The sequence below is a fragment of the Solanum stenotomum genome, chromosome 9 (genome assembly GCF_019186545.1).
Source record: "Solanum stenotomum isolate F172 chromosome 9, ASM1918654v1, whole genome shotgun sequence".
Classification (NCBI taxonomy): Eukaryota; Viridiplantae; Streptophyta; class Magnoliopsida; order Solanales; family Solanaceae; genus Solanum; species Solanum stenotomum.
This window is the reverse complement of record NC_064290.1, coordinates 7,254,182-7,273,133: the sequence shown is the minus strand read 5'-3', so window position 1 is coordinate 7,273,133 and position 18,952 is coordinate 7,254,182. Positions and strand designations below refer to the sequence as shown.

At 33.9% G+C, this 18,952-nt stretch overlaps 3 protein-coding genes across 3 annotated transcripts; all 3 read right to left on the bottom strand.

Annotated features, from left to right (window-relative positions):
• Positions 1 to 378: 378 nt before the first annotated feature.
• On the bottom strand, positions 379 to 11,382 carry LOC125876773 (peroxisome biogenesis protein 22). Its single transcript, XM_049558017.1, has 8 exons — positions 11,054 to 11,382; positions 8,533 to 8,769; positions 8,402 to 8,449; positions 4,160 to 4,216; positions 3,982 to 4,083; positions 2,920 to 2,985; positions 2,633 to 2,734; positions 379 to 1,070 (listed from the first exon to the last, which is right to left on the bottom strand). The coding sequence occupies exons 1-8, from the start codon at positions 11,144 to 11,146 to the stop codon at positions 966 to 968; spliced, it is 810 nt and encodes a 269-aa protein (XP_049413974.1). The 5' UTR covers positions 11,147 to 11,382; the 3' UTR covers positions 379 to 965.
• Positions 11,383 to 11,944: 562 nt separating this feature from the next.
• On the bottom strand, positions 11,945 to 13,448 carry LOC125876330 (cyclin-U1-1). The gene is made up of 2 exons (XM_049557487.1): positions 12,971 to 13,448; positions 11,945 to 12,372 (listed from the first exon to the last, which is right to left on the bottom strand). Exons 1-2 carry the CDS (start codon positions 13,405 to 13,407, stop codon positions 12,087 to 12,089), a joined length of 723 nt encoding a protein of 240 aa, XP_049413444.1. The 5' UTR covers positions 13,408 to 13,448; the 3' UTR covers positions 11,945 to 12,086.
• Positions 13,449 to 16,914: 3,466 nt separating this feature from the next.
• On the bottom strand, positions 16,915 to 17,463 carry LOC125876580 (B-box domain protein 30-like). The gene has a single exon (XM_049557791.1). The coding sequence runs from the start codon at positions 17,434 to 17,436 to the stop codon at positions 17,044 to 17,046; it is 393 nt and encodes a 130-aa protein (XP_049413748.1). The 5' UTR covers positions 17,437 to 17,463; the 3' UTR covers positions 16,915 to 17,043.
• Between the last annotated feature and the right edge of the window lie 1,489 nt (positions 17,464 to 18,952).

Genomic DNA, 18,952 nt, shown 5'->3' with positions numbered 1-18,952 from the left:
TTCAAAATTTGTTTGAGTTTGGTTAAGCTGTACACAAATACACATTTAAACTTAGGACGCATTTATACTTAAAATTGAAAGATATAGATATTGATTGTGCTTAATATAAATGACACATTTATATATTATACTTTTTTTTTATATATAATAAGATTAGGGTTCTTGGCATCTTCTTTCCTGGGATCAAGAATTTTGTAATAGAATTGAACGACACAAGAAGGTATCTTGATTTTGTAGTTTGACTTACGTGCAGTGCACATCTTCGTTTGTTTTGACGCAATAAATTGTTTTTTTTAAAACTAATATAGATTAAGATTATACTAATCATTTTTCGGAATACAGTAAGGATAATTTGCATCATATATTTTTATACATAAGAGGACAAAATGAAACCAGAACTCATACCTTAAACGAATGGAACTAAAATGTCTAATGGAATCATTATTTAAAACTGAAAATTTAAAGAAAAATATTGAAGTTGTAGGAGTGGAGCTACGGTTAACTAAAAGTTCACATAGATAAATTAGACTTCTCTCTTCCGGTTTCTTCCTTTGATTGAAGAGGATGATAAAACAAAATACAGAGCTCGAGCGCAACTCAGTTGCAGACCTGAGATAAGGATTTTGCAGAGGAAAATAAAATAAATGCAAGGTAGCAGTAAATTACAGTGGTACTCACATCTATGTTTGTAAAAAGAGAGGTGATATTGATACACAGCAACATAGATGGGTTTGTTTCCACAATACCAGTGCTCTCCTATTAGTGCCTCTTAATCTCACACTATTTAAGCAGCAGGTACCAAGAAAAGCCATAAAAAATGAAGAGTCAAACATATGAGGATTTTCACGTGTTGAGTAGAGTAGAGTAGAGAGGAGAGGAAAGGGAGAACAACAAAAAAAGAGAGAAAAAAAAGAAGACGAAAACAGCTAAAGTAAACGAAATTTGCTAGCTCTTGTTGGTTTCATCTAAACATTTCCAAAGAACTGCTCCAATGTTGTTGAGTTGAAGACATTGATTGCTGTTCTTTCTGGCTTGGTAGGCGAAACATGTAACTGATATTTGATGAATCTCTGCAGCCAGTAAAGAATCAAACATTATTAGATATATCATCCTGTTAAAAGCTGCCCATAAAAGAATGAGCCCAGATCATTTTTTACGGTAGGCAAATGTATATTTGCAAACACATTGTGTAACGGAGCAAGGAACAAGTAACTTCTTGCACATATGAGGGATTCACATTTTCTCAACCTTAGCAGCTTCTCTGCCCCTACTGATGTATTAGAAATGATAAACAAATTGCTTCTGCTCAAGGAATACCAGTTTTATTTTAGAAATATGTACAAAATAAAACCATGAACCCCCAACTAATGTAAAATATTCGCGAAGAATGCATGTTAATACATGCAAACTCAACATCAAATATTTTATTTATGTCAATAAGAGCCATTATGAGCATGAGAAGTTTAGGAAGAAACTAAATGAGTCTTTACATATTTAATATTGAGTGACCCATCTAACATTTCTGTCTAATTTTGCATTCACGTGTTAGTCAGCCATGCAGTCGTGAAAAAAGAAGATACTTAAATGTGAAAGCCACTTAACTATCCCTCTCGTCTAGTCCCAACCTCTGTTTCATTATGCTCTCTTAATTTACAATGAACAACAACTACTGCTTTAATCTCAAACTAGCTAGCATCAACTATATGAATCCTACATACACTCTAATCTATCCACACCATTTCATCCCAATACTCAATCATTATCTTCTAAGACAAATTAGGATTAGTAAGGTAAGGCCTAGCCCCCCTTGCTTTGTACTCTTCTCTTTGAGGTTTCTGTTTTTATTTATTAATAAAAAACTAGCCCTAGGCACCCTGCCTAGAAGAATCATTTTTTTTTTAAATATAAAATTAAAACTTCTAAGACAAACTATAAGCTCTCTAAATCTGGGGAATCTAAGTAAGCTTGGTTGGTTACCTAAACTCCCACCTTGTTGGTGAGGGTTCAATTCCCCACATTGTAATCCCCTCCCCCATTTAAAATAATAATAATAATAATAATAATAATAATAAGTTCTCTAAATCTTATACTTATCTCTGTATTGACTTAACTTGTTTAATCTCAAACTAGCTAGGATCTGCTATAGAAATCCCCTATTATACCATTCTAGTTGAGCTATTTCATTCCAATACTCAATAATTATCTGTTAATACAAATTAGAGGTTCTCAAAATCTTACACTTATCCCTGAACTAACATATTTTATTCGCAACCAGTATGGAACACAAATTATAGCTAATAGATAACCTCTGCAATTATACTAATGAATTGAGAACCCAACTTGATAGCAAATGGAGTTTCTAACAGTAGGCGTGGAAGGATAAGGAAGTTTTAGAGATTAATGAGCAATAGTAGAATAATAGAATGACATTGTAAAACCTAATTAGAGCAGCAGTAGAATGATACCATTATAAAAAGAGAGAAGAAGAAACACATAACAGATCAATGGTTGCATTTAACATCTGAAGTATTCACATTTTCAGCATATGAATTACTTTTATTGAATGAAAAGAACAATTAAAATGATGATGAGCTCATTGATCATATTCTTAGTCAAAGGAAATGATGAGTACCGCTAGCTGAAAAGTGATTTCTGGATTTGTATCTATGTGCCAATCAGGTTCTAGTTGTCGAACAAAGGATGTGCGTCCAATCTCAGTGCTGCAAAAGAGAACCTGCATATGCAGTCTTATCAGCAACATATAATGCATGAAACTGGACAGAAAAGAACCATTCCAGCATTCTCTAAGACCAGGAAAAGAAACAAGTTGATGTTTTCCCAGAAGAGAAACCAAGCAGTTAAGAATGTATTTTTGACAGATCACTTCTTACAGATGGTAAAAAGCTGTTTAGCTACTACCTTGTCTTTGACCAGGCCTCCAGATGTAAAGACTCCAGCATTCTCTAAAGCTAGGAGGACCTTTTTCTGCACATATTAGTCATGTGATGAATATGCATAGAAAATGAACAATGTAAGTGTTAATATACACATGCAACTTCATCATACATAGCATTTACACAACCTAAAGTAAGGCCCACATGTTTATGAAAATGTGGTTGCTAAGAAATGACAAGGTAGCTAGCAAGCATAATAGATATACAACCCAAGATGAATGTAAAAGACTAATGTTTTTGCCTGGGGAAATCCTAAAAGAAGAACACAAATCTTGAAATTCCAACTTGGGAATAATGAAAGTTCCACAAACCAAATATTGAAAGCCACAACTTACTGTACCTATCGATTGGGAAAAAAGTAAAGAATCCCCAAATTGAAAATTCTGGTTCTTCTCCTTTTAGGATTCTCTAAGTCTCGTTCTTAAGAATTAGGTCCATGTTCCGAACTCTGAGCAAACTTAGGAAAAGTTGCATGACAAGGAATTTGCAAATGAGAAATCTTAAAAGAAAGTCAAATACAATGTATCTCATAGTTAATTGGCTCTTGTTCACATTTCGCATGGTGCTTCATGGTACGGCAAGAATTAATTGCTCTCAAGCTTGAGCTCTAGGAAAGAAATCTATGAAAAACAACAAAGATTAACAAGTGAAGGTTTTGCCACTATAAAGGCACAACAAGTTGATTTTCAAGTTGATCTAGACAATAGTTGAATTGTAGTCCTTTTTTCCCTTACTGAAAGACACTAATTGCATCTCTTCAGATTTTTCAATTTATGACAACTTTAGAGAGCTAATTGATTGGGTGCAGAAAGCTAACGAATCATGCCCACAAAAGTAGGTATATTTCCCATTTCTTCAAAAAAAAAGAGAAAAAGGAGGAAGGAAGACATCAAACGAAGTCTATAAGGCAACGCAACATTATTCTTTTTAAACCAGGTAACCACTAACCAGGATATAACAAGGGTTTGCATCAGAAAAAATTACAAATCAACAAATAGAAAACATTAATAAAAGAGTGAGAACTGACTTCACTTTCATCATCAAGAACTCTTTCCATGAGATAAAGGTCACAAAATTTGGTGATTTCGAGCAATACTTCGAGTACAGAGGATCGCACCGTTGCTTGTTGCTGTCAAGACAAAGTATAAACAATGTCAACTGTATTTAAACACCGGTCCACAATAGAAACCTGAAAAAATAATTACCTGAAGTTCCTCTGGGCTAGTTTCCTCAAGGATCACTCCAAGCAACCTACATGTCACCTGTAATTAATACCATATCCAAATCATGTTATGCTACCATTGCCAGAAAGCCACAAACAAACCACCATTACCAAACAGATCATTAAGAAAGATTTTTATCTACTTAAGCCTAAAGAGACGTCCCACATTGATCCTCTATCTAAAATTTAGGCCAAATAGTATATGGCTATCTTCATATTGAGGTACAGACCACCATTATCCAACCAGATACTTCCAGATGAAACAAACCGTAGATTCACTAATCATATAAAGATTCTTATCTGTGTTCCTATAACAGCATAAAAATGACACAGAATAGTCCATAACGCAAATTGTACATGCTATAGCTAGGGGTAAACTTGCATGTTCAGATCAACAAACAATTAGAGATGCTCATATAAGACCCATGAAATTTCTTAAATAATAGCAAGCGTATAGAATAAGGACTGGTGAATACTTGAAGCATATTCTACTATCTATCTGGGAAAGCATGTCACACACTAAGTAGAATCGAACAAGTAAGTCAGCAACCGAACAAATAGTTTATAAAGAGAATATTTCCTCAAGGTATATCAATTATAGATTTAAAGCCTAAAATTCCTTCTGAAACAGGAAGAGAGCTTCAAAAATGAAAGCGCTCATTTCATTTATTTATTTACTTTTCATTATGCAAACGCGCATATCACTAGAAAGAAGTGGATCTTCAAAGGGACTTGAAGCTTTCATCTCAATCTATATTTAGCTGTGAGCAATCTACATTTGTGATCTTGTATATTCTCTACTTCGGTCTTTTAAATGCTCAGATGAACAGTGTATTCTTCATAGTATATGCCATCACCCATTATAGCTCAACCATCTAAAGATTTCCCACCACAAGAGAGAGACTACTTGATAATGCAGGAGGAGGTGGTAACCAATTCTTACAAATGAACACCAACCAATAACTGTAATCCTCCTCCGTTTTCACAAGTTTTAGCTGTCAGAATCACTCACCTTACTCGCAAACAAATGAAGAAACATACCTTTCTCAACACCCTAGGGATCCAAATGGATAGATGTGGTAAGACCAATTCCTCCAGGATCAAAAGCTTATTATGATATGACTTAAAGTGAAAATAACCTATCATTTCCCACCCTTCCCCCAACTTCCAAAAATCCTGGTTCTCATGCGAAAACTTTATTGATTCAGCAACTCAACAACATTTCGGAATACCACTACTTCTCAGTCTTGATGGCTCCTGTTAAACCTTAAGTCTCACTGAACTTCCTCTTCTTGTAACCTCTGAGACAATTAGAATGTCATCCTCTTTAGACATAAATAATATAGAAGCTTGAAAACATGAGTCTCAATGCATTTTCCCAGTATCACATATCCCCAAAAATTGACCTTGTGCCCTTCCTTTACCTTGAAATTGATGTCACCACTACAACCTTACTACCAGTTCAAAATGTTCCTCTACAGGCCACACCCAAGGGGAGTCTGATGTTTCTAGTCCTTTAGTGCTCCCCCCTCCACGACCCCACCTTTTTCCGCTATAGCCAATGGATGTCCTCATCAATCCTGAATCTCTCTTTAATCAATATTATGAATGTTACATGAAATGAGATCTATCATCATCCATCCATCATAAGCAAGCAAAACCTGGATTTCCAATAGATTAATGTATTTCTCACCTATACACTAGTTGAAAGAGCTAGCTATTAGTGTATCCTAGTTCTAGTCAAGTATCTAGTTGTATCTCCTATTAGTGTATGGTTAGGACTCGTATTTTGTAATTCCAGTTCCCCTAGATGTACGGCAACCAACTGTATATATATCTCATACATGAATACAATGAGATTTGAGAGTTTTCATCACTATTTAATTCCTCACAATCATAAATGCTAATATGGTATCGGAGCACAGCAACTCTGGGAAAACCTCCACCTTAGTGATGCCATCTTCTTTGTGGCCTCAAATCAGCATGTCGTCCTCCAATCTGTTTCTAACACACATTACTTCATCTCTCTTAAGCTTCCGTCGAGCAACTTTCTCTTCTGGAATACTCAACTACTACAATACCTCAAAGGCCAAAATCCTTTTGAATTTATCACAAGTGCAAGGCCATGCCTGTCTCCTTTGATCCAACCCAAAGGATCCGTTGAAGTTCAACCCAACCCTCTCTACGTGCAATGGGTTCAAAAAGATCAACTAATTATGAGTTTGTTGATCTCGTCACTATCAGAGGAGACTCTACCTATTGTGACCGGTCTCAACACGTCTAAAGAAATATGGGACACACTAGAACTTGTTTTATCATTGACCTCAAGCACTAGAACTTTGAACCTCCACGAGCTTGCTTTACTAAGCTTCTACAAATCTTGGTGCCTATCAAGGTAAGGGTAAGGCCTAAGTACACACTACCCTCTCTAGACCCCACTTGTGGGATTACACTGGGTTGTTGTCGTCTCGGGTTATCTCCTTCTAAAACGGATGTTTCCCTATTCGTCTTCAACTCATGTAGTATTATTGCTTATGTTCTTGTATATGTTGACGATATTATATTGACAGGGAACAAGGACAAGTTCATCACTACCTTTATTGCTCAACTGGGCAGCACCTTCTCTATTAGAAAATGGGTCATCTAACTTTCTTCCTCAGCATTCAAGTGAAATGATCGTCTTCCAGACTGGAGCTCTCTCAAACCCAGTATGTGCACTATCTTCTGGACAAAGAAAGCATGCGCGGTGGCAAACCTCTTCTCACACCAATGGTGACTAGTGTTAAACTATACCAAAAGGACAATCCGACTTTCCATGATCCTACTCTATACAAGCATGTTGTTGGCGCCCTTCAATATCTCACTTTGACGAGGCTGGATATCGCATTTTTGATTAACAAAGTATTTGTTGTGGATGCGTTGGAAGCCCTTAAATTAAGTATTTAATTATATTTTTAGTTGTTTTATTTATTATTCTAGAATAGGATTTATGTTTCATAGTTTCATAAGGATTAGGTTAAGTTATAGTTATTAGTTTGGAATAGGATTTAGGTCTCCTACTTTCATAAGAATTAGACTTCCTATTGATGTAATAAGACTCTCCTATTTAAAGGGGCTTTTGATGAATAAAACGGTAAGTCATAATTCAGCAAAAAGCAGGAGATTGGAGTTCTCTCTTCCATTGAACTCTAAGGTTTCAGTCTCCCTTTGAAGAGCTGAAGAGATCGGAGTTCTCTTTCAATGAATTCTAAGGTTTCAGCCTCCCTTTAACGAGCTGATTTATATATCGCCTTGTGAATCGATCCTTCCCTAAAGATTCATAACAGTATTCCAGTTCATGCATTCTTCGACTGTAAATCATTGGTGTGTCGTGAAACACCTATTGATATATCTTCAGCACACCAAGATATGGTCTTTCATCATCTTTGTTTCTGCATATCTTCACCTACAGGCCTTCATCGATGCGGACTAGGCTGGCAGCATAGATGATTGTCAGTCCACGGGCGGTTTTGCAATTTTCTTAGGTGACAATTTAATTTCTTGGACCTCCAAAAAGCAGCGGACTGTGGTTTGTTCCTCAACAGAGTCAAAATGTAAGGCATTGGCGGATGCGGCAACGAAATTGACTTGGATTCAATCTCTTCTATTTGAACTCGGAGTTCATCCTCCTAATGCCCCAACTGTCCAGTGTGATAATATTGGTGCAACTTGTTATCTCATAATCTGATTTTTCATGTTCAGACGAAACATGTGGAAATAGATTATCATTTTGTTCGAGATAAGGTTGCTAGAAAGGATCTTCAACTCTGCTTCATTTCCACCAAAGATCATCCGACGGATGTCCTCACTAAGCCTTTACCTTCGGCTAGGTTTCAGTTTCTTTAGAGCCATCTTAAGTTTGCAAGGGAAGTATTAGTGTATTCTAGATCTTGTCGGTTACTATCTAGTTTGTATCTCCTATTAGTGTATGGTTAGGACTTGTATTTTGTTATCTCAATTCCCCTAGATGTACGGCAACCAACAGTATATATATCTCATACATGAATACAATGAGATTTGAGAGTTCCCATCATTATCTAATTCCCGACAATCATTAATGCTAATACTAGCTACACTAGATAACTATTGAGTACATTTCTCTTAGATACAAAATAAGGCATGCCATACAAGGCCTCCAAAATCCAATTACTTAATACTTAACAATAGACGAAGTGACAAAATATACCTTCCTCCCTTCACTCAGCCTTTGCCTAACTACCTGTGCAAGTGTTGGCTGCAAAATAACAAGGAAAAGTTAATTATACACTGATAACATTTCGTTTATTCTGCTCATAGTGGAGAAGGATTGCTATCTACCTTTACTGGCTGAAAGAACTCATCAATAACATTTTGAGCATTTGAATCCTCCGAAGAAGAGGTAACTCCTGAAGTTTCCACATTTGCACTTGAATGAGTGCTTACGCCAGAACTACTAGGCATCACACCTTGTCGCTTAGGAATCCTCCTTTGTGGTTCACTAGGTGATCTCCACACTCTCCAGGTAAAAACTATAGCAACTGCAAGACCTGCTATGGCCCCCACAGATCTTGAATCCTGCATTCACCGAATAGCTGTTACCAATTACCATCATTATAGAAAAAAGCAGAATATTTTGATAGATCCTCCTGGGATGAAGCAAATTGAAGGTTATACCACAACTTATATCAGAAAAGGTCTTTATTTGTAAGGTTCTGGATAAAACAGTTTATTGGATTGTGGAGAACACAAATTGCTAAGTTAACACCCACTGCTTTCCCCCAACTCTGCAAGTGGTTTGAATGATTTGGCCACTCACACTTTAAAAAGATTGCTTTATAGCATCCTATATTACATGCACTGCTCCCGAATGCTGCTAGATGTATGGATGATTTGGATAGTCACACTTTTAGAAGTGTACCTTTCGAGCAATCCTAGACCAAGGTAGTTATTACAGTGTTATGAGCTATCTGATTAGAGGTTAACTCTTCATACCATTTGATTGGTGACTTGTTTAGTTTTTTTCCTACAATATCTATCATTTTTCATTCATTTCTGATGATGTTTAATCTGAGATTGCAAAAGAGTTCACTTGACAGGAAAGCACAACCCAGAAAAAAGGGACATTGGGACGGTCCAGAAAAAAAATCAGGAAAAATAAACAGGGAGCCATCCAAATTGGCCTAAACCAAATCTCAAAAAATGGAACTGAAGTTGTATACTTCTTTAATTGAAAATGGAAAGTCAAAATTAACCAAGCAGACTAGACATTTCTCCTTGAGAAACATCATCCTGTGGGTGACCTTCAGGCTTCAGGATATCGTAATTAACAGATAATGGAAACTAAAAGTTCTATTGCAATTTGCTAATGAGCAAACAAAGCTATATTAAGTACCAATGTATCATAGTCAAGAAAATAGTTGGAAATCATAACTTCACCCATCTCTTAACCTGTGAGACTCAACTCTAAACCAGCAATGTTATCAGATAAGTCCGTGTTTCTCAACTTTTTATTTTACAACTGAGAAATTCCGGCACACGGTTCGAAACCTATGTTTCCAAACTTCTTCCCCTCACTTCTTTTCTCCTCCACCCTCAGCTTCTCTTACAACCATTTCTCGGCAGCTTAAACTGCTTACACTAGCTACTAGAATCTCAGTCTATGCTTCCAAATCAGCATAGGGGTCACTGTAATAGGCTAATAAACTTACCAGGATTAGAGTAGTGGAGAGGTTATGCATAAGGCTGTAGTGAGGATAAAGAGAGAACAGATTTGGCATTTGAAAGGACCGCTTAAACGTGTGACCATGTGAAGATGACCAAGAAACAGTTATGTGAGGACAAAGCAAACAAGAGGACAAGAACTGGAGGACGAAAGTCAATGGAGAGACCAATAGTGGCAGAGAAGAAGCACAGACTAAAGAAAATCAAATACCTATCAAATAATGAAATGCATTTTATCTTCAACATTGCGAGAAGTTCTATTGGAACTACAACCAGAAATCACAACTTGGCAGTAAGAACAGAAGCAGTAGTAGTACCAAGCATTGTTAGGGAACAACTTTTGACTAGATATTCAAGCTTAAACAATTTAGAAGCTTGAGGACTAAGTTTTACCAAGATTTCAACAAAACTTTATTGCAAACACCATAATTTTAAAGAGACAAGAGATTGATTGCAATTATACAACTGTTAATATTACTCTTATGACAGCTGAGCTACGATTGTTATAGATATTTGATCAGCATCATCTCTACATCCTTACATAATTAAACCCTTGATAATCTCCATTCCCCAATTCAAGTGTCTCTCAATTCATATAATAAGCCAGACACACCCATGATACCGGTCCTAAATGCTACTTCTAAAATATATTTCAGTGACCTAGCTAGCACATTTCAGATAGAACTTTTCAAGTTTATAGAACATTAAGATAAGTAACTGAATTCCAAGTATTTAAACCTTACTTTTTGTCTAGTGGAAATGTGTCTCCTAAAATTGAAAACAACATCAAGAGGTCTAATTCTTATTTCAACATGATTAAAGCTGCCTAAGTACAGTAAGCATCTAGTAACAAGCTTTATATCCTGGTATAATTAGCAAAAGGTGCTAATTTCAATTATAACATCTAGCATCAACTTATAGTTCCCCTTACAAGAAATTGTGCTTAGCAAAGCCCTTGCTTGTAATCATGTGAGCTAATATAGTAATTTCCAGCACGAATTTTAATCTCCTATAACAACTCAAAACTTCAACTCATTTTTTTTCCGTAAACATGATGTATCAATTAAAATTGTTCAGTGCTTAATTCACAATTAAGAGATGTTAAAACTGGAGATTGGGAAAGAGAAAGAGAAATAACCAGTGTGTGGAAGAGATTAGAAATCTTCACGGTCAAAAAAGCGCCGAATCGCTTGATGAGCTGAAGGAAATCGTCCTTGGAGTAATCACCCATGTTATTTGTAGTAATTATAAACAAACTCAGCAAATTTGGCTCCTCCTCCTCCTCCTAGTTGTCGTCGTCGTCGTCGTCGTCGTCGGTTGAGTTCCCGGTGACCGATGAATCGAGCTTTCAGCTTTTCCGGCGGTCTCCACCGTGACTTTGTAGTCCAAGTTTTTGATGGGAATAAATATGAAATTGACAAATAGGGACAGCGAAACGCAGCCTTCGAGGAGAAGGTGATTTTTGCATTTAGCATATTCCCATTTTAACTTTTTATTTATTTTTTTCCTTTGGAATAAATGAAAACAAATAAATTGTCTTTCTTATTTTTTAGGAAAATGGATCAATTTTGCTCATACACTACTATCATAAATTGAATAATTTTTCTTTTCTTTGAATATTTTTGCCAAATATTAGTACTCACATTATTAGGAAAAAGTTTTTTTACTCAAAGAATCTTCAATTTAAAGATTATTTAATTAAATAGCAAATTGTCAGAATTAGGATATATAAAGTCTATCATTTCACATAAATTTTGTTAATTGCTGAGGCACATACGAAACAATTCGCTAATAACGTAACATGAATATAAATTAATAAAAAGTGTAATATATGATCAACCTTACCATTTGCAAGATACTGTAAGAAGTCTTTAAAAAAATCTAACAAATTAAATAGTACCAATAAAAAGCATAAGTATGATCTTTTCTTCTCTCTTTGTAACACCTGTATGTCCAATTACATGAATCACTCAATTGTGTTATAGTACAATAGCTTTGTCCTAATAATGCACAAAAACTCAAATCATTCTAAACGAGCAACCAATTGCAAAATGACAATCAATTAAGATAAGTTACACGAATATAGGAAGAGTAACATAGAGACTAGTAAGTATTTTTACATTATACTGAATAATCTCGTTAGAATTTATAGTTGTCACTGACTCGTGAATTCAATCTAGCAATTGTGATGGTGAAGAAGTATGATCAGTGTCTTCTACTGAAATTTCAGTGGCATCATCAACAGTACTAGTGGTACTGCTAATAACTGACTTTTCAATCTTGAGGGTTGGTCCATTGCTCAACATTTCCTTCTCCAAATACTGGCAATAACTTTCGAAAACTCGTGCACTCACATTAACTCCAAAATCTAGCAAGAAAAGTAGCTCCAACTCCAACTTGTTTAATTCTGCATTGCTTACTCCTCCAACTCGGGCATAAAATGCATTGTTGTAGTGTCTGAAACACATTTTAACAAAAAAAAAATATTAAGATACAAAGTGCTATATGAGTAACTAATTATCATATTATACCAAAAAAGATATTATTATACACTTTTCTTATGAATCGTATAATTTTACAATTTCATAGACTCAAACCAAAAGCTTGAAGTCCATTTCTTTATTACATGTTATTTCAATAAATAGGTAGTTTTCACTTATAAGTTAACCTTGTGTAGTTCTAAAAAGGGATATCAAGTCCTTTAGTCACTCCACATTCCCCTCCCCCAAACCCCCCCCCCCCCCCCCCTCCCCACACACACACTATACAAGATGTTGTATACATAGATATGTTATATTTCAGCACTTACATTAAATCTAAGATATTAAAATAAATAAATAATAAAATACAAAAGTAATTAATGATTGAAAATTAAGTAATGAATTTGATCTTTTGAAAGTTACAATAAAATTGTACGAAATGAAAGATTCTATATTTGAATTCACACCGAATATTAATTAATTTGACCCTCATACTTCGAATCAAATCAAATAAATTCAAACAGATTCAAATAATATTTATTGGACATGTCTAGAGAGAGCAAAGAAGTACTTACGCATCATCGAGCATTTTGGAAGCAACCATGACACTAGTAACAAGCAGCCTATGCACATTCAAAGAAACCAAGAGAGAATCTGGATACTTATGCCCCAATCTATCAATATACACATACCCCACCACAAAACAAGACGGGCTACAATTCGTATACTTGTATAACCTCTCCAAATATTTCGGTATACTTATATTCGGTGCTCGAATCCCATGAAACGCATTAAAATTCTTTCCTAATACCCTCTGTGGGTCGCCTTCCCCGTTGCTCATGAGTCCATTATCATGAGCAACCTGACGGCCCAACACTAGCAATTGATCATTCCGTGCTACGAGCTTTTCGAGCACGTAAGACAAGATGGTTAGGACCCGAGGGGTAGCTGCATCGGCAGGGCTCGGGTCCGGCCGGCGGTGGAATTCGTCGCTGCCGCCCTCGTCTAGCATCTAAATTAATGGAACTGATGTTGTGTTGATAGAAACATTTGAGTATAGTTTTTTTGTGTGTTCAATTGGAAGTTGAACGTTTGGTACTAGTCGCGCGTTATCTGGTTTGAGTTGTTTTCCATCGTGGGCTGTTGGACACGTGTCACTTAATAAGACAATACTTTAGTTATATGTTGGTTTCTTCTTTTTCAATTTTTTTTTCCTCTTATTTTTGGGGTAAATTGAAATTATGGTTGAATTTCAATATTTTCCCAAACTATGTCCACCCTTTAATGAATAGTCAAATGAAATTATATTTGCCTTTTTCTTTTGCTTTTTTGTATTTTAAGTAGGTGTTTGAACATAAAAAAATACATGTATTTATTTATTTTTTTGTTAAAAAATGAAGTTTTGTGATAAAAAAAAAAATCCTATAAAATTAGTCAAGCTTTTAAGCAAATTCACTAGCCAAGCTTTATAACATATAAAATCAAGAGCACACCATTAGTCTTACTGCTTTATTTGATTTATTTTATCGATAAGTTTAGTTAATTTGAAATTATGTGAAATTTATCAAATATAAAATATTATTTTATTAAAAAATATGTTATGTATTTGCTATGTTGAGCAATAATGTTAGTTGGAGAGAAAGTGCAGCTTCTAAGTGATTTATGTGGGGTACAAGGGCAATGGTGTATTGTATATCAGATTTAGTTAGCTTTGATTGTATTGAAAAATCACCCTCATTTGCTCGTTTATTGATAAATACACTTAATAGACCGCGGACATAAGATTCATTGAAGAAAAAATATGATTGTATCAAAGTTGTGATTCCAATGGAACTGGTTGCAATATTATAGGGCAGACGATTGTCGCCACAAAGCTAAATTCATCTAGTAGTTCTCTTTCCTCACTCAATATAACGAGTGACCTAAAGTTTTTACGTTTATGCAATAATTTATTTTATATATATTTTATACTCGTAATTTCCTTAAACAGATCATAGTTATTATAATTTGATAATTGTTATTTTTTCAATTGTCAATACAATAGTTTTTTGTAAATTTCATGACACAAATGTGCATATATAAATTATTGTACATACATAATACCACAAATGTTTAGATCTTAGGGAAGTTCTTATTGATTATATTTTCAAAAACTTTTTTAATTGAGTAAGTTGTTACACAAACTTATCAAAATTATTCTAGAAGTATTTAAAATAGAATTAAGAATTTCACCTATCCACTATGCCAAATAAATTATATCATTTTTTATTTGTATAATATTTTCTAATTTAATTAGTTTGAGCTTGAAATGTGTAAGAAGGCACCTCAAGGAAATGAAGAAATGTTAAACATGATTAATTTCAAATTGAAGTGAATTAGACAAATTAAAAAGTAGAATGTAACTGCAAATTTATTTGTCAATAAGTTTTCATAATTGATAAAAGATTGACAACAAACTATTAAAAAAAATTCAATCAACATTAACAATAAATACATAGTTATCTATTTTATATAGAATATAGAATAATTCTGAGGCCTTACTTTTCGGGACTTAATTCTCTTGTTTACATTTGGTCTGGCTATTGAAATGCCTAATAGTAATTGTTGGTGAAATACAATTGCAATTGAAAATAAAACAAAGAAAACAAATTGTCTTCAGGTTGAGATGCGAGTATTTCGCTCACTGCAGTAAAATTTTTCACTGGTTCAACAATAAACTTTTTGACTTGTCTCTTCCAGGATACAACAACACAATCACAATGTACAACTCAATTGGACAAAAATTGAGTCCAAAGCTCCAAAAAAAAAAACACATCCCTTTAGCTAAATAAAACTCCCTTTTTCCATATAATTTTTATTAATTCTATATTTGTCTGTACTCAATATAATATAAGACAACCATTATTTATAAGTCAGAAATTCTTTCTTACCAAGAACAAAAAAAAATATGGATAAATAAATGATGAAATTATTTCTGATAAGTTACATAAGTTACAATACATAGAGAGATAAATTAATGAGTGAAATAGTGTGTTAGTCGTAAAAGTAGTTTCAAAGAATGGAATAGTTGACCATCATCACTTCAACCATTAAAGACAGTAAAGAAGGCATCAAATGACACTAAATATCCAGGACCTCTCTGCCGAGAGGATTTACTCTCCCAAAGGTTTATATATTTCTTTCTTGGGTTACTTTACATTTTAATTTTATACACCGACAATATAAAAAAAATTTACCTAGCATAGAAGGCAAGGCAAATAACTTTCTATAATGTGTTAAATATATAATAGCAAGGGTAAAATTTTATAGCACTGTCGGTAGATACTAATTAAATTATATGATAGTGGGCGTGAAAATTATGATAAAAAGAAATTGTTTGAGGTAATTTGAGCGACGACGAATAGACCTATTTTATGTAATGAACGAGTTGGTGTGATCGCATCGTTACCTTAATATTTTCTTCTCATTTTGTCTTTATTATTTAAAAACTGCATTTCATCTTTTACCTTACCTTTCCATAGTAACTCTATCCATACCCTATTTTTCTTGTAGGTTTATCATTCAAATTATGAATGTGTGACATTATGTAATGACGGAGAACGATACAATCAATCCAAACATTGTATTCATTAAAATAATAAAGTACAATGCAATACGATACATTATGAAACAATACATAACAACCATCCAAACAAAGTGTAAGGATCTTGGATTTCAAGGAGATGATATAATCTCTCAGAAGCTATTGACTTGGATTTCAACATTGAACTTGTTTACATATTTATGTTCTGCAACTGATTGTCAAGGTTGTGCATTCTAGCCTGTCTCTCTGAATGGTGAATCATTATGGGAGTTGGATTTGGATGTAGAAACTAGTAACCAAGTACAGACAAGGGAAAAAGCCAAGATGAGATATAATGAGGATAAGAAAACCAGAACACGATCATACATCACTTGACTAATAGTTTTTATTTCAGAAAGTCACTCAACTAATGGTAATTATCTCAGAAAGTCGCTCAATTTTGTTTTGTAACAGAAAATTGAAGGGTAGTACTTTTCTCCAGCCTGATGATTTGATGATTATAAGACACACCTGTTTATTTACAGTTATCAAACTCTATACATATGTGATTTTTGTTCAATGTGATGGACCTGTTTTTTGTTAGTTTACTTGAATTGGGATTTTTCTTCATGCTGATAAGATGAGTCAAAATTATTTGCCAAGAAAGGTCATTTCATGTGAATCATGATTTCTTCTTGAATTGGCTTTTCAAAATTATCATTTCATCTTTTATGACTTGCAGGTTCGGTAAGCAGGGCGGATCCACTCTTGGATCGACGTCCCTTAGTCGGTAAATTACATTTCTAAAGGTTAAATTTTGTGTTTATGTCTTCATTACCAATTTTCGACTCCTCTGCTTTGCCAAAACATTTCCAAAGTACCAATATATCAATGCGATCTTATCTTAATAATTTTACGTTTTTTAAAAAAAAAAAATTGAAGTTAACAGTATAACAATATATTAATTTTATATATTTTTATTATTAATTAACGTAATACATACAAAGTATGTACTCTTAATTAATTTAAATTAAATGCATCATCCAATAATGGAATGAAACAAAAAAATCAAAACATAATTAAATATCAAATAAACAGGAAAAGCTCTTGCGGCGTCGTTCTGTAGTCCGTCGTCTCAGAATCTGCACTTCTCCTTCTGTTTCTCTGTTCTAAATCGGCAATCGTCGGCAAAATCAGCTCCGACGAAGTTCCGATCAGAAACCGCCTCGTTGTTTTCCGGCAAACGCTGCAAAGAAGGCATCTTATATGTCTCTGAGCCAAGAAATTAGCTCCGTGAACCGATCTATCGCATTTCCGGCAAAGAAAAGCATTATCAGCTTCACAATAAACAGAGGCCTCTGAACTACAGAGCGCACAAGAAATTGTAGACCTAATTATGGATTCTCCCTCTTTCAATGGCCCTTTGCAATACGAAATTGAGGTAGTTTCTTCTTCACCCTCTCTTCTTCCACTACACATCTTTAATTTTTTGTAATTTGAAGAAAAATAGATATGTTATAATATGTGAAGGGAGGGGTTATTTATAGGAGTTTTTGATTGCACCGGAGTTTTTTTTTATAATACATAATGTACATCGTCCAACTTGAAGTGAATACAAGTAAATATTTAAATTTGTATAAAGCTCAATAAGGAGATATACATGTGTTACTTGGAAGTTGGAGTCATACATGATAATTTGTGTCATATCTGGCATCTTACGTTATTATATCATATAAGATGTGTGTGTCTACATGTAGTGACGGAGCCAAGATTTTTAATAAGGGAGTTCAAAATCTGTAGAAATAGACACACGAAGGGGGTTCGACATCTACTATATATACATAAAAAATTATTTTAACCATGCATAATTAATATAATTTTCATCCAAACCCCCTTAATACAAGGTGGCTTTGCCCCTATCTACATGTTCAACTTCATACAAATTTAAGTGTCTATTTGTACAAATTTAAAATTAANTACACGTAAATATTTAAATTTGTATAAAACTCAATAAGAAGATATACATGTGTTACTTGAAAATTGGAGTCATACATGATAATTTGTGTCATATCTGGCATCTTACGTTATTATATCACATAAGATGTGTGTGTCTACATGCGGTGACGGAGTCAAAATTTTTAATAAGGGAGTTCAAAATTTGTAGAAATAGACACACGAAGTAAACGAAGGGGGTTCGACATCTACTATATATACATAAAAAATTATTTTAACCATGCATAATTAATATAATTTTCATCCAAACCCCCTTAATACAAGGTGGCTTTGCCCCTATCTACATGTTCAACTTCATACAAATTTAAGTGTCTATTTGTACAAATTTAAAATTAAAAAACATTACCACGAAGGTCAAGTTAAAAGGTATAATTGTGTTTATGTCTTTTTTTTTTCTCATTTAGTATGACCAAATAATAGAAAATGTAATTATTCCTAATTTAAATTTGTGTTGGATAGTATTTGTTACAAGAAAAACTGTTTCCTGCCAAAAAAAAGAAGAAGAAGGTGTTCATTCTCAAACTCAAATTTAAAATTTCTACTTAAAGAATGAACTAACCTTATTTATTTCATCACATGTTTTCCAAAACATAAAAAATGAAAGAACCTAATTTATTTCATCACATGTTTTTCAATGGAGGGTGGGTATCTTTGTTTGTTATTAAGCATGATGCTCATGGGAAAATAATAGTAATGTGGTTAGAAAGACACCATTGTCACTGTAGGGCAGATGGGTCACTGTTGGAACAAATTTAGACTAGTTTTTCACATACTTTTTTGGGGGTTATTTTGGTAGACTTAATTAAGTAAATTAAATACAAGCAACTAGTAATAGTTTTCATTGCAGCAACTGAATATAACTAACTCCAATTATTCTAGTATTTATAATATATGTTGAATATTTTTTTATTTTTTTATATAATTATTTTTTATATTTCTAAACATGTTAGTATAAATTAATTGTCTTTGCCTCTTAAAACAG